The 24928-nt window shown below is 40.1% G+C and overlaps 1 protein-coding gene across 1 annotated transcript; it reads right to left on the reverse strand.

The window, feature by feature from the left end:
* Positions 1–13156: 13156 nt before the first annotated feature.
* Positions 13157–24623, reverse strand: CDCA2 (cell division cycle associated 2). The gene is made up of 16 exons (XM_034070408.1): positions 24600–24623; positions 23284–23865; positions 22666–22796; positions 21947–22100; positions 20939–21132; positions 20773–20851; positions 19737–19951; positions 19272–19356; positions 18927–19144; positions 18392–18470; positions 17746–17792; positions 17205–17345; positions 16827–16998; positions 16173–16387; positions 14997–15828; positions 13157–14123 (listed from the first exon to the last, which is right to left on the reverse strand). Exons 2-15 carry the CDS (start codon positions 23798–23800, stop codon positions 15034–15036), a joined length of 3042 nt encoding a protein of 1013 aa, XP_033926299.1. The 5' UTR covers positions 23801–23865; positions 24600–24623; the 3' UTR covers positions 13157–14123; positions 14997–15033.
* Between the last annotated feature and the right edge of the window lie 305 nt (positions 24624–24928).

A 24928-nucleotide genomic window follows, 5' to 3' on the forward strand; every position in this document is an offset into this window, starting at 1 on the left:
CAGCACAAAATGGTGATGAGCAGAGAAGATGGTTGCCCCAGTTCAGCTTACTCAACCCCAGCAGTGTCCACAGAAAACAACCTTACCCAATTTTCCAAGTTTTTATAATAAAATCAAAACTCAGCCCTCTCCTTTTGCTCTTTTACACACACCACAGAAGCAAAACTATGCCCTCTAAGGCCTTCAAAGCTCAAATTCCTGTTTGAAATTCATTCAAAGCCCAATGTCACACTTAGCTTAGACCTTTGCTGACCAAACACCCCAATACCCCATTGTCCTCATTGCAAGCAGAGTGAAATGAGACCTTGGATTTAAATCTAGGGAGAATCTGAAGGCTGTGAGCCCAAGGGGAGTTAAACCAGGACTACAATGAGCAAAGCCACCAGAGAGACAGCTTATCATGGCTGCAGACAGCATCTGAGAGCCTTTTGGACCACAGTTTTTCCACTGCATGGCCAGCAGAACTTCATAGATCCTCTAGAACCTTCCAGAAAGGAAATAAGCCTAGGCACCAAGGTAAAGCCAAATGAGACTCAAAGCAGGATAAGGGCAATCTTGCTATCAGGGCTGGGGTGTTCTCTTATTTCAGGTATTATTTATTCAGGAGAATCACTTCAAGGAACAGATTCCATGAAAAGCCAAAGAGCCCCACTCATTCAGAGAGCTTCCAGCACCCACTGAGCAGAACCATCATAACCCAAAACCAAAGCTTTCTTCACACAAAACAACACCGTATCCTATTCCCCAGGCACAAAGCAGGATTTACTCTAAGGCAGCTCTGGGGTCACAGTTTCAAAACTACATTCATTACATCACAAAAATAGGGGAAAAGTAAATGTAAAAAGAAATTTGAGGGGAAAACCCTCTCAGAGAACTCACCTGCTCTGCAAAGCCCAGCACCACCGAGCCAGTGCTGAGGAGGAGGCTGCAATCAGGGGTAAGTGAAAACACCTGGGTGCTCCACAGGTGAGCCATCAGGTAACCACACCCCTGCCCTCTCTTGAATTCCCTCTGGTTTGGCCATCCTTTTCGTTTAGGAAGAGTTTTGGCTGTGAAAGGCACCCGTAAGGATGGATAGCCACAACATTCAGGCAGAAAGAAGGAGAAAATGAAAAGAGAGTAGTTTGTTTTCTGAATTTTAGCATAGCTGGAGTTAGAACCACTTTATTTATGTGAAAGGGAGAATTAAAAACATTAATCTTTTAATGTTTTGGGTTTATCACAGTAATTTAATCATTACATTACTGTTTCCCATGCATGTCTACATGTTTCTCTGTGTGCATTGCTCTTTGTTCAATCTCTCTGAAAGGGACAGGCCAGCATGCCCCAGTGTTCTTCTCTATGCATAGGAACTGCTAAACCTTTAAGAAGCTCTTGTCTGCAGGGATTCACTGTTTTGAGGTGTGTCTTTCCTGCAGCACATCACTGGGGAAGTGCACACCCTTGGCAACCATGGTGGTTTGTTTATTTCTTTGCTTCCCTTCAGCACATTCAGTGAGTAATTGTGAATTAGAAGCTCTAGGATATCTGAAACACTATAAAGACAAAACAGCAAAACCAATCACCTTTGCTTACTTCTCTGGAGAGATGCACTGAAGTCCTGCCAGCTAAAAGGAATAATAACCCTGAGGATTAAGAAGAGGCTGCGTGGAGGGGAGGACAGGAGCATGCACTTCACTCAGGCAGGCAGACTTGTTCCACCTGCTGAAGAGAGGAAATGAAATTAATTCCTCTTTGTTTTCTTTCTTCCCCCTTTAGAGTAGAGTTAATGTCTTGTATTCCCCATCCCCACCTGCTGGTAGCAGAGAATTACCTATTTTCTAGGCTGGATCATAGAAGAACATGTTTAAAATGAAAACTGAAGTTGTGAGATGATGGGAAGAAAGGGGAAATTTGAGAAAGACAGAGAGAGATACTAAACATTGCTCAAGTACAGCTTTGGCTGAAGCAGGTAAGATGCATGTGGCACTTGGGCTTAATCCTGAGTCAAACTGGCCATTTGCCACAGGTCAGTGTGACTTGCAGCTGCCCTGAATGAAAGCAGGAAATTGCATTTTTGCTATTTATAAACTGTGAGAGTGAAAGAACATGAATACTGTACGCCTCTCCCAATCCCATCTGTGGGGTTTTAAGTATCTTATAAGCCCCTCTAGATTGTACTTCTCAGATCTTATAAGGGCATTTTCATCATACCAACCCATAATATGGTTCAACATAATTGGACCATTGTCTTTCATTATATTAAACTGGATAAAATCCCTTTTGGGTCATAGCTCCTGTACAGCTCAAACTGAAGCAGTTCTCTTTATTTCAAGTAGTAGGAGCCAGAGCTGGTTTATCTGCATTGACTCTGTCACCACATGGCTCATTGAATGACAGTCACAAAATCCTAACAGGGGTTAACAGGGCTTATTTTCTCCCACATTTATTCACACTTTGTACTTTAATGTGTATCAAAAACACAACATAAGAACAAAGCATCCAATCTCAAGCAAAGTCAGCCTAACACAGCAAGGTTTCTCTTTAAATCAACCCAGTTTCTATGCAGCCTAATGCAAAGATGTCTCAGGCAAAAAGAAAATCTACCTGCCACTGTAATATAGATGTTGTGGCAACACAAAGGAATGGGTCTGCTTCCACTGCAAACGTGGGCTTACTCCACCAGAAGTTTAGTACCAGAAATCACTTCTTGCTGCAAACAAACATGAAACCTAGGCTGGCTTTATAGTAAGATGTATTCATACAGATCCCATGCCTCGTAAAGGGGTAGCTCAAGTTGCAAGCAAGACCCTTTAATCTGTAGCATTCCTGTTCATTGCAATTTCCCAGCTGAGTCACCTACGAGGGTTTACAATGAAGCACTAACTTACCCAAGTGAGTTGTTCAAACAGATTATGGCTTGTCAAATTTCCCCAAGTAGAGCACTGTTAACTAGAGACGCCGGTGCTGTAGTACCTACCAGCTGGGAAAAGAATTTAGTTTCTACTAGATATTGTGTAGTTCAGCTTTTCAGGGCAGGGAAATTCCCCCAGGGATGGGAAAAGCTACAGCTGATGAGCACATCCATAAAAATAATAGAAAAGGCACTTGTGATTGTACCAAGATAATGACAGGAAATAAAAAGATTTCATGCACTGAACACTCCAGTATATTTAATCAAAGAGCTGCTCCAAAGGGGCCTCCTAGCTAAGAACTTGCTGTGGCATTTTGGAGCTTCTGAAATGGGATCCCTCCTGTCACTGTTGTGTTTGGTAATCAACTCTATAACCTTTGTAAGCCTCATGTCAGATCCTTTTGCCTTGTCTAGAGGAGGCTTATTGAGACTTGTGTCTCCAAAGCAACTGGGAGAGGGACGATGCCCTTAGCACTTCTCACAACACCTTATAGTCTGATCCCACAAAATGGGCAAATGTACTTTGCAAGCAAATGAAGAGATCACCATCACTTGAAGAGATAGGGAAAAAACCTCAAGTTTTTCATAGATGGAGTGAAATGGGAAGAAGACACAAAGGAAAGGAGTTGCAAGAGACTATCATCTGGCTCCATCCCTGGCAGTGTTCAAGGCCAGGCTGGACGTAGCCCTGGGAGAAATAGTCTAGTGTGAGGTGTCCCTGCCCATGGCAGGAGGCTGGTACTGGATGATCTTAAAGTCCTTTCCAACCCAAACCATTCTATGATTCTATGAGCTGACTTCTGCCCTTTTCACTCTGGAGGCATTCTTTTAAGAGAAGCCTACAGGTATCTACAGTCTCTTTATCCTCTATGTGGCAACATCCACTTTCAAACTGCATGGCCCCTCTGCAGAAAAGACCCAGAAAACTTTCCAGCCCAGACTCTCAAACACTGCCTACCAGAACAATGCAGAGGGCATCAGGCTGTGGCTGAGCGTGCTTGATGCACCTCTGAATGGGTTAGAACAGAGTCCAAAACAGAAATGATTACCTCCCTTCACTTAAACATCCATTCTTTCTTAATAAAGTATCCCAGGCATTGAATTTCAGGCCCAGTGTTTTCAGGGATATACGGGTTATTTCCAAGCCGAGCTATTACCAGTGCATGCGGTGACATTAATATGAGTAAATGCAGGAAAAAGGATGAAATAAAACATATCCTATTGAAGGAAATGAGAGCTCCTTAAGAAAGAAAAACACACATAGGAAAGACGTGGGCATATCAGGATACAAATGGGACACTGGGGAGTGCCGGATTCCACAAGCATGATGTTATTGAAGTGTTTGATACCAGAGTAAGCACCTGCAGATATGAATTACATCCTTGTTCAGACCACTAACATCGGAGTACTGACATCTCAGGAAGTGCTTATGTTATATTTCAAATCCCACTGCCAACTGCATAAATATCAAATATATCAATCATAGATATAAAAGACATTATCTTAAGGACTTTAAAAAGCTGAACAAGCCACCTCTCTTCTCAAAGTAGTACCACCCTTAAATCATTTGGGCTTCTTCTGTCAGCTGCACCTGAAGAGCAGGATCATTAGTGCTGTTGACCATCAGACATTAAACGCTTCACCTCTGCACAGAGCTAGAATTGGTATAGAAATAGTTAAACCCATAATAGTTCAGTGATTGTGTCAAAGCTTTTGCACACCTTAAATGTACTTTCCACTGCCTTCAAGAGGTGCTCATTTCATTTGAACACGTGTAGAAACTGAGGCACCAAACTATGAAAAGACTTGTGCCATATCAAGAGAGCTCTGGACCAACACAAGGACCAGGAGACCTCATACTGCTTATTAGACCTCAGTCTTTATTTTCAGTGTATTTTAAGAAGTTATTTACTACTAAAGATGATGCAATCTAGAAATGATAGATTCTTGTGATAGACAGGCATTATCAGCTGCATGCATTGTGTAAAAAACCTATTAGAAATAGACTCTTAACACAGTGCATCTCATTTTAAAGAGATCTTGGGAGTTAACTGAAAGCATCTATTCTGTGCCAAAGAAATAATCAGGCTTTCAGTTTCTGCTCCAATTTCAAGTATTTTTAAAATTAAAAGCTACAAATTTCAACCCAAATACAAAAAAAAACTTATTGAAAATATAGGGTTGTAATAATTCCATGAGCTTTAATAAAGAGATTTTACCAGTGTTCCAGAATTTTGGATTTCTTTTCAACTTAAGAGTTCCCCATAAGCTCTTATTAGATTAATTTGTTATTTTTCCTTGCTTGCCATGGGAGTCTTAATTACTATTGCTTCAAATACAGCTACAATCCATCTTAATCAAGCAGGGCCTATTTGGCCATAGAGCTAAATCATCTGGTGCAATCAGGTTTTCGAAGTTTGTTCTGCAGTGAAAAAGTGGCTGAGGAGGGAAACAAAAGTAAATCTATCTTTCTACATTTTGTTAGCAGCAGCAGGAAGATGAAGTGGCCATTTTACTAGAGATGTGTAAGAGCTCAGAGGTTTTAAGCAGGAGTAGATTCTGAGCCACAGAATGCAGGAGATATGAAGACAAAAAAAGGGCCTGCTGCAAAGGAACTGAATTGGAATGAGTTTGTGAATTAAAGTGGAAGCATCAGTAGAATTGAAACTTCATTGCTAGTGATAATCTCTCAAACTCCTAAGAACACCAATTTCCCATCCCCAAGTAATTTCCAAGTAGAAGCCTTTACAGGACTACTATTTTCCATGGAGCATATAGGGAGCTCCAGTAGAAGTTCTGGTCCAGCCTCATCGCTGTTATGCTGAGCTTTGTTTTCAGAGAACACTAACACGACTTGTCAGTCACTCTGGAGATAGCAGAAGTATTGCAGACCAAGCAGCCCATCTGCTGCCTTAGAGGCTTCAGAAGCTCTGGGAATTGCCAGTGTCAGAAGTCTGTGCAATTACTGAGCTTGCTGCATTTGTTGTGGCAGAAATGAAACATCTGGAGAGGTGGTTGCATCACAGTTCTGGACAACAGGTCCAAGCACTGATCTTACAATCACATCTTTTTCCTCTACTGAAATAATACAGTTCCACTTGGATGTTCCCATCTAGAACCCACTGCAGCCAACAGACTTCAGTATGCTTCAGAACAGTCCCTCTCTTCTTACAATCTTATATATCTACTACACACTTTGTTATTAAATGATTTCATAACCTGAATGAAGCAGTATTATGCACAGTATATTTAGTGTGTGTTTAATATGATTACATAATTTTAATGGGTTTTGGCAAAAGTCTTTTAAAATCCTTTGCCAATTTCCAGTCACCAGTTTTAGTGCCAGTCCCTCAGCAACTGGACCAGCTTCATGATCCCTCTTGTTAAGAACAGAGTCTGCCTGGGACAGAACACTTCTTAGAAAGATTAGATATCAAATAGGAATAGAGAAAGCACCTGTAGGGCTCGACCTTCTTTTATGGTTATAGAGTGCCATAGCCTTTGAGTGAGAAAACCAAACTCAATTAAGTTTTTGCTTGGTTTTGTTTTGCTAAGGAATGATTGAAGGTGCCAAACAAAAGATTTGAGATACAAAAAAATCTCCCTTTGCCCATCAAACAAATCTGGGGCAGTAGAATGTGGTTTTCCCCCAAAAATAATGGGAACATGACTCAGAAGTAGCACAGGAGGTTCCCTTCTAATTCAGCTCCATGGTCCAATTCAAGCCACTCATGAACCATCAAGTGTCCTGCCCTGGGGCATGTCTGTCCAGGAAGTTATTCTTCTGTTTTATTACACTGGGATGTGTTTCTATTTTATATCCTGTAAGGTAATTGTGTGAATTACAGATGAACAGTTCAAAACTTTCCAAATCCAACTTGCTTTTAGCTCCTTAACAGTCTGCAAAACAAACTGTGGACCTTTGTGAAACTGCAAGCTCATCAGCTTTCACCAGAGCAAAGAAAAACCTCAATCTGTTGATCTGCACTACTAAATTTAAGGAGTATATTTCTCCTTGTTCTGAGATTTTCATTTGATACAAGAGAACTTATCAAGTGCCTCCTTCATTGATTGGGAACCAGTTCATACACAAGAGGAAACACAATACTATTAGAGCTCAGACATTGTTCATATGGCTGCTGTCCCACTGATCCACCCAAATCCCTCCATCCTCTGCTCTTCACAGAGGTTTTTCTCCTTTTAATCCTCAGAAAACCCCCTAAATTCGGAGTTTCCAAGGAAGCTTTCCTAATTAAGATTTCATTAGCAGTTTGCATAGAAAACAAATTCATCTTTCCGCAGCTTTACTGTCAAGAATGAGACATTCCACTCCCAGAGTTCAGTTCACAAGATACAATAAGAGTGGGGAAAAATGTAATGACAAAAACAAAGGAGGTTCAAGTTTCCTTAAAAAAAGCCTAAGCCCCCCTCCTCTCTGTTCAGCTGCAGTAAGGTGAAAGGCTAAATGTGGACAGAATGGTAATATGTAAGCGGTTTCTAAGCTTTCTGGTGGGAATACTTAACAGCCTAAGTATGTTTCCCCTGGAGACCTTCTCCACCATTTGGTCCAATTTCTTACTCCAAGAACTGAACCAACTCATGATGTAATGCTCCAGGGAAAACATTCCTCTTGAAAAAGAGTATCTTCCTAGGGAGAAGTTTGAAGAAAACATCTTAATATTGTTTAAACAGCTTTTGGCACGGTCATAGTAGTTGTGCTGCATTCAATACTGAAAGCAGAAGAAAGGCAGGCTAAAAATATGGAAAAGGAAAGTTTCAGGATTTGGTTTAAGGCTTTTCCTCAACTACCACACCAAGTCCCAAGCCCTTGCTGATCCTTAGTGGAATGAGAGAAAAGAAATGTTCAGAAGCAGAGATTTTCTTTGCTAATAAAAGAAGACCAATTTAAGACATTGGCTATTCTTTGTATCAGTGTGAAACCACATATTTAATTCAGCCTAAAGCCTTATCATTTGCTCTAACTCTTATCCAAAGGTGTAATTCCAAGGCACTTAACACCACAGATCTGGCTGTGACTGAGGCTCTTTGTGGCTCTATTAAGAGGCACTATGCCAAACATCAGAAAAAACTCCTGGCAGCAATGCTTACATTTGCTTAGCTTGCAGTATCTTGCATATGCAGCCATTCTCTGCTACCAACTGTTCTGCTTTCCCCTTTGGATCCTCACTCTGTGAGGCAACTTTCATTTCTGTGACTGGCAAGAGCTGGACATCGGGGTATTGAGCAAGAGGAGGAAGCACTTGGAAGAGAGAAGCAAGGTAAGTGAGGCAGAGCAGAGGGCAGAACACTCCAAACCCGAGGCAGTGGAACACACAGTGCTTCTGCACTGGGAAACTCCACAAGGTACAACAGACCTCTTCTCCTGTGAGAAGCAAGCAGCAGGAGATGCAAAAGAGAAATGTAAAGTGAACATTTGGGCTTATATTCCATAGCTTATATTATGTAATGCTTGGAATTAAGATAAGCTATACGTACATTACCTACTCCTTATATAAACCTTACAAAGCTTTCCTGGCAAAACACACCACGGGTACTTAAGACTTTTTTTTTTGAGGGGAGAACAAAATGAGCTTTTTATTCATCATTCATATTTGTACCCACATGATTACTTTTTCCTCAATAGCACACACGAGGATACTCAACATATCCAAGTCACAGTTCAAATGCGAATTCCCTTACAACCCTAATAGATTTGCATTAGTATTATTTACTACCAGAACTCAGCATTACTGACCTTCTGAACATGGAACTAAGTGCATTTGTTTGTCCAAACATTTGTATGACATAGGCAGGTTATTTATGACAGTGAAACAGGGCTTCAAAAGTGTCTCCAGTATAACTCAGTTGATTTAATGGATGGTGATATTAGATCCGTATTTTTCACCCTGATGTTACAAGTGCTGGCAAATAAATAGAAGACAAAGAGCAAGGACACTGAGTTTTAATTCAAGAGTTTTGATTCAATTCAAGAGCAGACCATAAAAGGGACAAAAAGCCCAATTTTCTGATTCCTACCTTAGTTATTCACTCCATCATTAGGGCTTTGAAGGAATGATGTCTATCCACTCCTGCAACTTCTCTTTGGACTTTGAGACCCTGTTTGTAATCTTTAATGATCTGATCACAACGATGTAAAAAATGAGGCTCATTTATCTGCTTAAAATCATTAAGAGTTTTGTATATTATTTGTTCAAAGGGATTTTTGCTTGCAGGGTGGGATTGTGAGGAATAACAGCTTTGGTTGCAGGGTGGAGGCTGTCTGGGCATGGTGGCTGTTCTGATCATTTAGATTTACTCCTTCACAGCCTAAATTAAAAATTATTATTAATATGGTTCTTTGGGCTATAAAACATGTTGCACAACATGAAGTATCCCAGTAACACAGTGCAAGGATTTCACTGAACTGCCTGGCAATGCTAAAACCAGCAGTAAGCCTGCAGCATAACAGGGTATTTAAACTAAGCTTTAGTGGAGCTGGAAGCCAGTGCATAGCAGGCTCCTGTCAGGAGGTTTTACTGCTGGTTTGCTGGGTCTTGTGTTTGTACATTTTTCAGTTTCTTGGTAGACCCTAAACTTTTAAAGCCTTGAATCACAACTATTTATCACCCATCAGGGAGCTCCATAAAATGTATTTTCCTTCAGAGAGACCATTCTCATTAAAGAAAAAACTAATTTAAAAAAGAGACAAGATGTATTTTTTCAACTCTCCAATCTAGCCCAACTAAGAGGGATTCTTAAAACTGAATACTATGAGCCACAAAAAAATTAATGCCACCTGCAAGCTGTAAATATGTGTATTATTCAATTTTTTCCAAGTATTTTCTTTGGCTGTTACATTCAGCTGAACAAGGCCTAAAAATTGTCAAACTGAATTCTTGTTTCAGAGCAGAGCTCTAACTACTGCCAGTTTGAGTGAAACACACATCCAGGTTTAGGGAATATGTTTTATTTATTTTGGCTGCAGTGCAGGGTAGAACATTTTCCATCCCATCCGAATGCAGTCAAAAAGGTTTTGAAATATTGCACAATAAAAGCCATTCATTATATCTGTCTCCTCTCCCTTCCAAAAACAGAACTGGCTGACCAGTTCCAAATCTGCGCAGGGGGCAGGAAGATGGGAGTCAAGGGGTCACTGGAAATAACCCAAGACTAACACCAGGTTTTTCAGGTTTGAGTTAGGGAATATGTTCCATGCCCTCATTCCCAGCGCGCACAGGTTTTTCTTCTTCCCCCTCCAAAGCTTGGCTAAAGTAGTTCATTGCTCTGTTATGCACAATTTACAGGACTTAATTACAAAACTAATACATTAGCCTTCTTGTCTGTAAGTCACAGGCACAACTTCATCTTTCCTCCTGGGACACAGTGAAATTAGACCTTACCTTGTTTCAAGTGAAAGCATTTTGATTTGCACTGTTTACCTCCTCCTCTTACAAATGTGCAATTTGAAGGAATACCCAACTACACTTTACTGTTTTAGATTGATTTCCATTGCTCACCTACCTGTTAGCAGCTTGAAAACAGGATTCTTTCACTGCCCACTCCTGCTCTGTGTGCTTAAGCTACACTTGACATACTTCAGTGGTGCTTTTTTTTCCTTCCTCTCTCTATTTCTCTGTACATGGATCTAACAATGGTTTTCTGTTTGCTTCCTTGGGCACAGATCACTTAATCACTAAACTCCTTCCAGGTTTAAGTGAAGTATAAGAGTGCTAAAGGATTCAGAGTGAGAGGTGGAAAAGCAAACCACATTTTTTTTAGTGCATTTCTAAACAGCAGCTAGAATAAATGAACATATAATAGTGAATTTTATATGCCACACTTAGGTGGTTCAGTATGTCCTTCTATGGCCCAATTAGTCAGAAGCACGTAGAGAAAAATAAGCTGAAGACCAGGTAAAACTTTAGATAAAACTGACATTTAAGAAAAAAAGCAGAAAAAACTTGTCATTTTCTTTCCCCCACTTACCATGAATGTCAGGTTGGGGAAACGACTTCCATTAACTCCCATGTCAGAAAACTTGGTCATATCCTCTCCACTTTTGTGCATCTTCATTATGGCAAAATATTGTCATAAGACAATTCCTGGAACACACTAACACTTTCCCTTTAAAAATTCCTGAAGAATTCAGGTGTGGGTATTGTTGTTCTTTGTATCTCCACCTCACATTAAGCAAATTGAAGCAAAAATCATGCCAGCTGTGAAATATTCCTTACCACTCGGCTATCTGAGAATGTATCAAGCCTGCACTTCACAGGATAGCACAAGTGATGTGTAATTACTCTTCCTTATTAACAACATCATAATTACAGAGCAGCAAAATAATCAGTCTTTCTAGGAGCCACACTTGTCCTTTATGTCAGTCAGAGCATGATAATTACACGGCAATCTGGTAAATGCAATTATTGGTACACTTAGTGCTACTTTCCTCCTTGAAGCCATTTAAAGCCTATACAATACACCACTTAACATTAGTCAAGTGCTTTTAAACACAAAGTAAGCTTTGCAACAACCTTCTAAAGAGAGGAAAAATACTTCCTTTAGAAGAGCAGGGAGAGTAGATGAGAGGTGAGACTGGCCAATAGGTTTAGATGCCACTATAATAATACACAGACTGACATGGAGCTCAATACTGCACAAAGTCCAAACAGTGACCCAAGTTGAAGGTGACAAAAGACTAGCAGTGGAAAGCACATCAACAGCCGAAAAGTAGGACTCCAAACCTAAAATATCTCAACACGTGTCTGCATTGGCACACAATATACCTGGAATTGAATTCCTACACCCCAATACGACAATGCAGCCAAGAGATGTCTTCAGAAAGCTCTTCTGTTGATTGAATGGGGATAGTGAAGTTGCTGGTCACTCAAAGGTTAATGTTAACTCACTTGTAGAAAAGCAAACCTGTAAGTGGAACAGCTTTGTTTATTCTGTTGTGACGCTTCCTGTATAACAGCAAAGACACCAAGCTGTAGGTTACACCACTTCAGGAGTCTATACTCTTCTGAGGAAGAGCAGTGAGTCACTAGAGATCTGAATGTTTCATGTACTAAGAGCATTTTGCTAGCCTTGCATGAAGAGCTCTCTCCCAAGTGCCCCAGTTCCTTCCCATGCTAAACAGCCCCCAGTGTTAGCAGTCCTCCAGCTCCCTATTCCATGACAGATTCTACCTCAGGTCTTAGCTATTAGGCAAGTCCCAAATCACCTCTTGCAACCCTAATCTCCAGCAATCAGAAAACACAGCCAGAAGAGACCTCAGGAGGCCATCCAGGCCCTATCCCTACCCCTAGGAAGGATCATATGTCATTCCTGACAGATATTTGTTTAATCTGTTCTTAAAAGCCTCCAGTGATGGAGATTCCACAACTTCCCAAGGCAATGTATTCCCATGATCGACCATCTCTGCTGCTGGAACTTTTTCTTAATGTTTAACAGAGACATTTTGTCTTCTAATTTAAACACATTATTTCTTGTCCCATTCAGTACAGATATGGAGAACAGATTATTACCTCCCCCTTACAACAACCTTCTGCATAACTGAAGACTCTTCTCAAGTCCTCTCCAAGTTAAGTCCCATTCACTGCAACCTCTTTATATCTCTATAGGATCCAGCTTCATCCTCATGCAAGCCATGCAAACTGCCATCAAGCATCTACATTTAATTCCTAGCAGCCCTTTCCAACCTGGCAAGTTCTGCCAGAAGGAAAAGTCAAGCTTTGTTTTCTTCTCCTTATCCTTGCTCTTCTCTTTCTGACTTGACTTCACATCTGCAGTGCACTCAGCCTTCCCACTCAAGAAACCTCAAGAGAGCATTCTCTTCTAGGGCTGCAGCAACTGATGCATAGGACAGCAGTATCAGGAAAAGCATGTTCTAGGCAGCATTTCAGGTTAAGCCTTCAAGCATCACAAACAGCTGCAGTGCTCTACCACGTTTAAGAACACAGCATGATTTCTATATGGAAAGTCATACCTGAATACAGGACAGCAGTTTCACTTTTCCAAATTCATTTCAATGTGTAGCACAGTTGCTGTCTTGATTTTTTTAATGTTAGAAGCAGCAGCTATTATTAGTTTTCATTTCAAGGAGCAGCTATTATTAGCTTTAATCTCCAGGAGCTTTAGAGTTGAACTTTATGTGTATGCTATATTAAACCATAAAAGCTCATGTCAGACTGCCCTCTCCTGGTAAACCAACAGACTGCACTGCAACCGGTTCAACTGAAGGAACTATTTCTGTCTGCCAGTCTAAAACAGTCACTGAGACACAAAAGAAAACACCAAAATAAAACATCAAGAAAACTCGGTTTGGAGGTATCTAGATGTTTAGATGTGACACTGAGAGACACGTTTAGTCGTAACTTGGCAGCACCAGGTAACAGTTACTTCTGATCTTACAAGTCTTTTCCAACCAAAATGATTCTGCAGCAACTTCAAGTAACATTTCTAAAGCGGCATAAGACAAACAGCATTTAAGTAGTGAAGTTTCTTTCAAGTTGCCTTTAGGAGTTCTTGTCTTGGGACAGACTGATGATGGCTGCAGACAAAAGTAAAACATGCATAAAAAATTAAACCGCTCTGTTTGCTTTTAAGCATTATAAGAGTAGCCAAATACATAAAGTATTTTATTCCACATCAAGAATGTTAAAACCAAGGTCACAGCAGAGATCATTTGCAATGGAAAGCTATTTCCTTCAAGCTGGCACAGGTATTTCACTATGGCTGAAACACAACAGGATGACAAATGAAAGCAACAGCAAATGTGTAACGAGACCACCTACAGTCATCCCTTTTTATTAACACTGTTCAGACTACAGAAATGAAAACAGCAAGACAAGTCAGCTTCTGGAGGATATGCACTGTTCAGTAACACACAAACCAAAGCCTGGACATATCCAGAGATGGAGCACAGCTTTACCGTATGATGAATGTTTCAGTCTCCTTAACCAATTTGTTTTTTTTAATTAGTTTTAAATACAAGAAAGATTTATTTTTTCCCCTAATGTCCAACCTTCACAGCAGAAACAGAATTAATTCTAACACAAAACTCAGCCTTACTTATTGGACCTCTACTCTTGCTCGTGCCCAGAAGGTAAAGTCTTTTCAGAAGATGGTAACAGCTTCCCCGCCTTCTACTCCTCTCCTTCAAGCCAGAAGTGATTTCCTTCTTATTTGCAGAGCATCTCAAGGGGTCTTTTTAGGATAATTTTGAAATCTGGAAAAAAATTCATGCAGATTTCAAAAGCAATTTATAAGGAATGCTCAAGCACATGGGAAACATCAACACATCAAGCAATTCTAGCTGGATGGGCATAATTTACAACAGTACGATAGAACTACTAAAGACAAAGTCACATTTTATCTACTTCAACTTTAAAAAAACAAAGGCTTAAGCTTGAATCCTGTTCTTTAAAAAGAGCCCTATCTAGAAACTAACTTGTCACCAGGGACTCTCTTTTTGAACTATCAAGTTCATTCCTCTTTACTGAGAGTCACACATTTGCTGACACATCTCTAGGTTAGCAGTTTCCTACAGTTACTGTGCATTTGAGTGGAGCAAATGGAGCAAGGTGGTCTGCTAAACATATCCAGTCTAATCATCACAACCAAGTTCCAAGGGCTAAAATCCCAGCCTACTGTGCAGGTACCACAAGTGTAAAGATTAAGCAAGAAAATCCCAGACTACAAGTGTGCAAATGCACATTAATGTTATTTAAATTCTGTATATTGTCTTTCTTGAGTTTTTTCTAATATTAGCAGTGTTTCATTGTTATTGACCTGTAGACAGCACAAAGTCTGAGAACATGTAAGCAATGATGGAGACTCTAGCAAAGGGGTAATGTCAAATTCAGTTCATGATAGAAGTTTTTTATCCTCCTGATTACCTGCCATGACTGTCTACCAGAGCAATGCTCTCAGCCAAACTAGGTCTTCCACACAGTTCAGATCTTCAAGCATTTTAGGCATCAAGACAAGGAAAATCACTTCTAAGTTATTCAGAAAAATTAAGAAAGAAATAGTAAGGAAATGTAAGCAGGAGAGAGAAGAAAACAGCATTTAAAAGAGAGAACATGAGTCTAATACTGACCTCCATTTTAGACAATCAGATGAAACCTCACTAAACGTCAGTTATTTTCAAGAGGCATTTCTACTTCATCATCGTGATTCTGGTTACTTCTGTCCTTCCTGTGTACAGAATGTCTTCTGCTCCTTCTCCGGGTTGGAGAGTAGGTTCTTGTTTCTTGAGCTGCGAGATCACACATGCTTTTCCTCCTCCATCTTTTGGAAGGCCCATCAGCAAGATTAACAGAGTCATTGTTCTTCCCTGGTGCAGAAGACTGGGAAAGATTTTGTCCTTTACACTGAAGGTTCTCAGATTCTGTTAGGGTGAATGTCCTTATTGTCCTTCTTCTGGTTTTGCAGGTAGAAGCTACCAGGGGAGGGTTCTGGGTCTCACTGGGTACTTGAATCCACGCAAGTCCTTCAATTTCTGCACCTTCATGTAGTCTCATGCTGCGCCTCACTCTCTTTCCACCACTGTTATCACTCTTCTTTTTCTCTAGATGAGGAACAGAGAAGATTTCTTCCACATTATAAGAACAAAATGGAAGACAGTTTCCAATGGGAAGAAAACACATGGCACTGCTACTTCTTCTTCTTCTTCCTGATGGACCACTTCTTGCACCATCCTTTTGTGGACACTGAGTTCTTTGGGCATCTGCATGTTCACTCATGTCCTGCTGGTGCAGAAGCTCCGGCTCTGTCAGCTGCTCTGCCTCATCGAGATTTTCTTGTAATTTCCAATTTTCTATCAAGAAACCACTTTCTTTTGCCTTTTTTACACAGGCAGTCTCTTCACCTTGTTGGAAATGATCAGATGTATCAAAACCACACTTTGCATCTGGCACAGCACTTGAAAACTGGGGAAAGAAATTGTTTTTGCAAATATAGGCAAATGTAACCCACAAAAAACCTGGTTCCAAAGAGCTGACAACTAAACACATGCAACTGTTTTCCTGCTAAGTCTCATCATTCACAAAACACCCCAACCAAGACACTGAATCCTGAAGGCTGAAATGTGGGACTAAACTTCTGCTGCTTGAAGCATTGCTAAGTTCTGAAAACCTCCTTCAAAGGCTCTCCAGGCAGCCTGTTCCAATATTGAATCACTCCAGTTATTAATTCCCCAAAACATTACTTGTTTATTCAACAACATCAAGCACAATTCTGATTTTCTAGCAGTATTCTTAAGCTTATCAGTTACCTCCTGTTCATTGCCAGACACAGGCTCCAGATCACCCTGTGGCACCTGGAACACTGTGTCACTGGGGCTGCTGGCTTCTCCTGCATCCAGGTCCTCAGAGCCTGAGGATGTATGAACCGCACAGGTGTTTTTCCCTCCTATTTCTTCAGCCACCAGCTTCTGTTGAACATCCTTACCAGCATTTCCAGACTTGGTATCCTCTAAAAGTACATCCTCTGGATTGGAATAAGCAAGTGGTTACTTGACTCTAATGGCGAATGGACAAAGCCTTTTGTTAAATATTACAACAAAAGCTTTATAGTATTTTATTTACATACAAGTAACCTTCCAAACAACCGTCCCCCAAAAGCGGTGTAGAAACACTTCACTATTCATGCCCAACTTACTACCTTTTAAAGACTATGAAAATATCAGCATCAAGTCAAATTTACACCAGAGTCTAACAGGAGTCAAACTTACCCAGTTGGAGATTAGCAATCTGTTAGATCCTCTGGACTCTAATATTACAAAAGCAATTAAAAGTAAAAAATGTATTCTGGGCCTTTTACCTACGCACAGAACTCAACCCTCAACAGTTTTTCTATGTAACTGTTGAAATAAAAAATTAGAAGGACCAGGAAGAGTAAGGCAAAACAAAACTCAAAACCGTATTACCTGAAAAAAATGCAGTTGCTTTTGCTGAGTTTGAAGATGAGGCAGAGAAAAACTCTGGAACTTCAGGGATAGGGCTAAGAAGAGGTTTCTTAGAAGCCATCTCTCTCTCCCCATATAAAGACTTTTTTACTTTTTTCCTTCTTCTTTTCCCAAAGCCTGTATATTTTACTTTCTGAAAAGATGGAAGAAGGCTGAATAAAACACAGTGTAATTATAACATTCCTGTACAACAGAATATTGGCAGCAACAGGAAACAGCAGCCTTTAGAAAACTTCTATTAAATCAAATTAATCACTAAAACACACAAGAAGAGACACTTTGAGTATCCAAATTCAAAGATAAAGGCAAAATCACCAGCTGCAACTGGCTGACACTTACTTGTTTCTTTTTGGAAGCAGATGTGGTTACATTCCTTTGTCTTTTAACCTTGCTCATTCCTGGATTTTGAGTATCCTTAGCATTCTGATTACTTGTGGCTTTTGAGATGCTGAAATCGGTCTCCTCTGAAATGGTGCTACACTGTTGAAGAACACAACTTTTCTTGATTCTCCCCAATTTTCTGTGATTTTAAGTTTTTAGAATCCCATGAGTGAAGACCCTAATGTTATGAATGATTGTCTATGCATAAATCTTCTAAATATTGTCAAGACTATTTAAAAAAGTTCCTGAAAAATTCAATAATAAATTTAAGCATTAGACCATAACCAAAAATGTTTTTAATAACTGGAAAACCACTTTCACTCAAAAATGAGATTTCCTTAAGATATTATCTGCATTAACATGATATATCCCCATATACCTGGCTATAGACAACCCTCATACCTAAGCCTGTAAAACTCTTACAAGCATCAGGAGCTATAGATGTAACAAATTTGCCTGAAGAAGTTAAAAATAAAACAAACATCATCACTAAACTCACCTTCCTTTTAGTAGGAGTTTTTGTCATATCAGATTTGTCACTTTCTGCTATTATATACAAAGAAAATAAGATTATTAAGTTTCAACACAAAAAGTTAATCACATTTTGAAGAAAGTATCCATATCACTTCCAACATTCTGCACAGCATATTTATTCATCTTAGTCTTGAATAACCAGTAACAGTCTTAAGCTCTATCATTACAGCTTGCTTTACAAAACAGAGGAAAACAAACATGGTGAGGATTTGGTAACAACGCCCTTGCACAACTTTCACTGAGATATACAAGTACACATGCAAAATCCCCCTTTACCTTTTTGTTGTTGTCTTGCTTTCAAAACCTCCAGAATTACAATATCAGAATCAAGATCATAAGCCAAAGTACTTACAGCATTAAGTCTAATTAGATCAATCACTTTCAGAGAAGATTACAAGGTCAAGTAAAGTCCAGTTAACCAAAAGAACATGTAAACACTGCAGCTACTGCAAACACCACTAGAAGAAAGCAAGAGCATTTCCATTTTTGCACAATTGAAATAGATCCCTTTGTATGAAAAAAAAACCCACAACACAGCCCTTGTGTCATATCTCAGTTTTCAGAGACAGAAAGATGTATTCTCTAATGACAAAAAACCAAGTTGGGGTTACCTTCTGCAGTTTCAACAGGTAAAAGGTCTTCTGAAGCAACAGAACCCTCCAGTGACTCTTCAAGAGGCTCAACACTTTCCTATAAACAAAAGGAAAGTTAATTTTAGCAGTATACCATACCAGATACATACTGAAAAACACCTTTTCTATCAGTGCTTGGAACAAACAAATGATTTTACTTTTTTTTCCTTAAAGAACATGACAGCTCATTTGCCATATAGGGCAAAAAGAAATACAGTTACCAAAGATAGCATCAAAAGTATATGAATTAGCAAAGTGAAAAACATATCATGTGCTACATGTACTCAACTTTAAACATAGCTCTACAGGCCAAAACGCTACTTAGAATTCAGAAACCAAAAGAAAAAGTTCTCAATGCCATTCTAAAGCTTCCAGAAGGCTCTATCGCAATATTTTAGCAATTTCTTTTCAAAATGAAGCAGACTGGGGAATAAACTAAACCTGAACATTCAAAGAGACCAAGAGGTTGGGTTTATGGCTTGAAAAAAAAAAAAGACTCCAACAAAACTCTTACACTGCTGCAATCAAAGTTCAGCTGTGGGAGCGGTTCCTCAAGGAGACTTGACCTTACAGAAGAGCTGTTGCTTTGTAGGCCTGGATGTCTGACTGGGGTTGCTCCTTTGCGCAGTGGAGTATTTGCAGGTAAAGCTTCATCAAATATTTCTGGGCTCAGGACTTCTCCAAAAGTGACTTTCTTCTTCAGGTTTTTGGAGCTCCATGTTTCTGGTTTTTCTATTGTAATAAAATACACTGGCTGCTCAGTGGACTTGGAACTGTCAGAGAGCAGACTTTTCAAGGGCTTTTTATGGGTCTTAACATTCTCTTAAAAATCATTTAAAAACCAAAATGTGACTCTGACCTGTTTGCACTGCTTCAAAGGTTTCTGCACAACTGGAGACTGCAAGAGATTCACCTCCTCCTCTGTCAATCACACTTGCGTATTCCTATCAAAATCAAGTAATACAGTCATCTATTCAACACCATTTAATTAAAATATTGTCCTTTGCAAATTGAAAGTGAAAATTTCTTCTTCTGTAAGCAACGTTTAATAATCAGTCCTACTCCTTACAAAAACCTACTGGTTTCCTAAATGAATAAAACTCAACAACATAATATGGATCTTCTCTTACCATGAAAACTTCAAGCAAAGCTTCCAAGATGACCAAACACATACCCACTGAGAGTATTAAATTATTTCAATCCATTTTAATTAGTAAAACATTAGTAAATTAGTAAAAATTATCTTCAACAATTCAACTCCTGGTATCTCAATGATGACTGCAGAAGTTCATCCTTAGAACTACAAGTGAGTCAGTTAACCCACCTTGGCCAGTGTTTTCTTCAGCACGGATCGCAAGAGGGAGCCGCTCTCTGTGTGCTCAGGTAGGGAATCCCTTCCTAAGTGTTGCGGTGTGACTGCTGCCTTGCTTTCATCACACATTCCCAGGCTGGGCTCTTCTGCAAAGCTGACCATCCTTCTGCTTAGATCTGACGTAACATTACTTGTAACGTCTTTAGTGATGTGCTCACAACTGGAATCTTTAGAGCAAGAAGACAAACATGACAAAAACTGAAGTAAAACTGAGAAGACTATAGCATTAGCAACATGAAGTGTAAGTGTACACATCTCCGTAGAGTCTGTGCATCAACATTACAAAAATTCCATGTTTCCAAATCTCTGCTATTATTGTGCTACATTTACATTTCATATTTTGAGAAACTTACAAACCATACAAAAGTAGAAAGGGAGCCCTTACAGAAGGAAACGGCATTTTACACAAGGATTTCTCTCTCATCCATTTAAATGGGAAGGAAAATATGTATACTTTAATGTACACAAAGGGACTCTCTAGATTAACATCCCCCTCTCCTTCACAAGCATGAACTATGCTTTTCCTATAAATGGCCTGACTAGCAAAACTAAGGGAGACTCCGAACAATTATCCCCTGCCTGTTTGTCAGTTTAAGCTTGCTTTTCCTATCAGAATTAAACTGCCAATACATGACCCAAGAGGCCCTACCCCACCTTTCAAATATTTCAGTTCCTCTCCTAAAAGCTATTTCCTTCCTATGAATTGTGCTTAAGTAAAAGCATGTTTAATGCTAAGTTGTACTGAACAAGCTCCACATTAAGTTTTAAACTTGAGCCTCCTCTGCAGCAGCACTTGAAAAAAGATTGCTATTTTCAGTGTTATGCCTTTATGTCAAAGCTGTATCAGGTTTCTACTGCATTATTAATTGCAGACAAGATGACAGACACAGAATGACTGCTTGTGAAACATTTTCTTGCAAATATTGTAAGCATTTTTACTTTGTAATAAGAATATAACAGAGATTGTAATAGTGATGAATCTTCTTACCACAGCCTGTGTCTAAGACATCTTTAGTTACAACACTCTCCAATGACTCAATAGGATTTTGCTGCTCATAAACCCATTCCTAGAGAAAAAGTTACAAGATTTTACATGTGTATATGTATATATATGTATATGTATGTTCTCTGCCCACACTTATATTATAAGGTACCTTTGAAACAGCAGCAGCAGGCTCAGTGACAGCTGCATCTTGGTATGAAGACAAGATCTTGGTATCAGGCTTACTGCTGCTGGTCAAATTTTGTCTTGGATTCTCTTTCAGATCAGCTCCATTGTCACCAGACATGAACTTTTCACTGCACTGATCCAGGTTCTGCTCTTCTGTAAAACAGACTTTGTTCTGAGCTGCATCAGATAAAAAACAAACAACAAACCACAAACTTCAGGTTTTTCAGTGAATGCTCTTTTTGTGGCTCTTCACCCAAAGGATGGTGAGATTCAAAAAGCTTTGTAACTTTCTAGTCAGGAAAAAGGAAAAAAAAACCCATGCATTTTAGTTTCTACTTAGAAAATAACTTTACCAAATCTTTAAAACAAAGCAAGTTTGCTCTTTTCATAGAAATGTTGCTAGGCCCACCAATACCAGAGAAGCATTGTAGTTCCTGCTACAGGAGTAGCATTGTAGAAGTATCCACACTACTATTTTCTCACAGTAAAACCACGGTACTGCCCTGACTTGCTTTTGCAGTACTTACTGTTGTTGTTAATAAGGATGTCACACCTCAGTAATGTAATGGCATTTCTAAAATTACTGTACTTGAAAGTTATTAAACAAGTCTGTACATCATGATCAAGAGAGATAACAGTTACCATAGCTAAAACCAGTCATCAGGAAAACCATTCTCAGTTTCACAGAAAAAGTGTGAAAACACTAATTTACTTTTCACTAAGCATTAAAAGGTATAAATCTAGACAGCAACCCTAAGAAAACAGTTCCCAAAAAATAGAAGTGTTTTTCTGGGGCTATTCTGAGAAACCACTCTTCAGGATGCACTAAGAAATGAGATGGGTTTAAGCAAACAAAACTTGTGCCAAACCTCACAAAGGAGCATTTCTTTTGCTGTTGTTTATATTAACTGTTTGTAGTTTAGTACTTTCTGGCCTAAAGGCAGACCTTACATTTAAAGTAAATCATTGACCACAAATATAACCAACTTACGAGAGCCCTTTCCCTGGGAAGCAGCATACACTTGTGACAGTCCAGAGGAGCCAGTTTCCGCTTCAGCTTCTTGTAAGGATTTAAAAGATGTTTGAAAAGCATCTATCTTGTCCTTCAACAACCTGGCAGGTTTGTCTTTTAAAGGACTAGCCTCCTAAAACAAAATTAACCACAAGATGGTTTGGTTTTTCCCCCAAGATGAAATGGGCTTATTACTTTCTATTTGTACTTTGGCACAAAAGAAACTCTGAGAAGAACCAAATCTCATATTTAATCTGGCTTCAATTTGAGTTGTGTGACAAAAATACATAAAAAAAGGAATTGTACTGAGAAATCTGTTAAGTTTTACTGCCTCTCAAAATCTGCTCCTATAGATCAGGTCCATAATTTGGTTTCTGACAGCCTATGCTACTTGAACAACATCTGATTATAAACCAAGACACTTATGCTAGCATTTACTTCACTTTAAACTATTAACAAGCAAGCATGGCAAAACCAGGTTATAGTGCACATTAGTTAAAATAGACAAGCAAGCTGGGCATGGAGAGAAGACTCCAAACCCCGCACAAGCAAACCCTCTAACATCCTTCTATTCTAACGTAAGGTGTCCAAGGGAAGTCAATGAAATTCAGGCCATGGTTGCTCCTCCTCCCGGCTTCTTCCAGACACCTGCCTTCTCTTGCTACCAGCATATGTTGATATTTGAGAAAGACTCTCACCTGTGTAAAAGCTGATTTTTTCCTGCTGCTTCTCTGCTGGGCAAGGTACTGAATAAGGGCGTTATTTTCTGGTGACCCCCGTACTCCAATTGTTGATCTTCGGCGAAATTTTAATGGAGTTGAAGATTTCCCTGAAATAGAAAAAAAAATCTAAAAAACTAAAATTCTTAAAATAGTTTTAAAACGGCATTTTTGTTTGCTTAAGAGAGATCTGTGTTTATGAAAACATCTAAAGTTAGTTGCTCAGCTCAAGGATCTGTCCTGAGCAAAACCAAATTGGTTTCCTAAAAGTGAGTTAATATTTAACTAAACTACATATCAACCAAGGAGCTCTATTTCACTTTTCCCATTGGTAATTAAGGAACTGTCTACCACTATTTGCAGGATTTGTCTTACTACTGCCTTGTGAAACTCACCGACACCTCATTAACCATACAGAAAAACATTCAATAGGGAATTACGGCAACATTATATCACAGTCCTATCCTTGGGCATATTCCAACTCAGCCAGACAACCTGAACCTGACCTCAATTGCAGCTTTTGATGACAGGCTGGACTAGATGAACCCTAGATACCCCTCTGAGGAAGACAACTGTCATTAAGCACTCCAGCCTTACCAAGAGATGGTGAAGTGAAGTTTTCTTGAGTAATCCCAAATTCACCAGTTGTTACAGCTGCAAAACCAACAGGTTTTTTCCGTTTCTCTGATATTCCACAACCAGATTCTTCTGCTTTGCTCCTATTAGGTGTGAAGTAGTATTCACCACCCAAAGAAACAGGTGACAAATTTTCCTTGCTGTTCAAAGGCAAGGGAGATTTAATGACCACATCCCTTGCTGGTGTACCAGAAAAGCTCCGAGGATACTGACAGCTACCATCCTCTCCCTTGTTGTGGCACGATTCCTTCCCAAGGCCTGTGCTGTATCTCAGGGTGCATTCTTGCAACTGCACTTGGTTCCAGTCACTGACATTCTCCTTATTGGATGCCTTGATGACTTTGGATTTAGTCACTTTGCAAATCCTCTGGCCTTTTGAGAGATCAGGGCAAACGGCCTCCTCCTTCTCTTCAGGACAAACACTCTCATTTTCTTTAACTTTCAGGGGAACATTTACTTTCTTAGGTCGCCTGTGCATCCTTAGCAATGTATTCTAAGGAACATTCAGCCAGTCTTTGCTCTCCCGTAATTACACATACCTAGCTAAAAGAAAAAGAAGATATTTTAACATGTATAGAGTTGGCCACCATTCTCAAACTTCTACCCATCCTAGGTTTTTACCTCCAACCAAGTGTTTAACGGTGGGCGGAAAGGGAGAGCCTTATCTCCAGACAGCTCCACAGAAAGGACACAAGAAGACACTATAAATAAGTACAGCAGAAGTGCTTCACACTATGCTTCCACTCGTCATCAATTTCATGTTAGTATAAAGTGTGTTAAGCACAACGTATGTGTGAGGTGTCCCTGCCCACGGCAAGGATTAGGAACTAGATGATCTCAAGGTCCTTTCCAACCCAACCCATGATTCTGTAATCACACTGTGATCCTTTTGCTGTAAGTGTTGCAACAAGTATTAACAGCTTAGTATGAAGCAGAACATTTAGGATGCTAAATTTTTCTGCACGTAGCTCCTTTGATTTCAAGTTAAGTATGCAGAACAACGTCAGTCTGAAACCTTGGTTCCACTTTGCGCCTTGGTGCAATAATTAAACCGTTAAATACCCCGTGCACAACTTGCTTTAAGCCCACACTAGAAACCGGTGCCTTCCTCTATCCGGTTGTACCAACGAGACATGCTTGCGCCAGAGAGAACCTCCGCGTGCGGGCTCATCCCAGTTACCTATGACTCCCCCAGCACCCCACCAGCGCGCACCGCTCGCCCCTCAAGATCCCTCAGGTACCCTCCCAGCGCTCCCCACTCCTTTATAACCCCTCACCAGTGCTCCCCACCTCCTCCTCCTCCTCCTTCACCTTCACCTCCTCCTCCTCTTCCTCCTCCACCTCCACCTTCGGCCCGGCTCACCCCACCTTACCGCGGCCCCCCTCACGCCCGCCCCAGCGCTTCCCCTCAGTCACCGGCTCGGTCCCGCCTCAGGAATTCAAAACGAACCGCATTACCGCGTATCCCTCCGCTCCGTCGCCCTTCTCATCCGCTTCCCCTTTGCGCTCACCATCTATCACAGATAAAGGTACACAGAATGACAGCTGGTCGTGAGGAGAGGTAGCCTCACACCGCCTCCTTCCCGGTCGCCGGTAGGGCTCTCCG

The sequence above is a fragment of the Melopsittacus undulatus genome, chromosome 18 (genome assembly GCF_012275295.1).
Source record: "Melopsittacus undulatus isolate bMelUnd1 chromosome 18, bMelUnd1.mat.Z, whole genome shotgun sequence".
In the NCBI taxonomy this organism is placed as follows: Eukaryota; Metazoa; Chordata; class Aves; order Psittaciformes; family Psittaculidae; genus Melopsittacus; species Melopsittacus undulatus.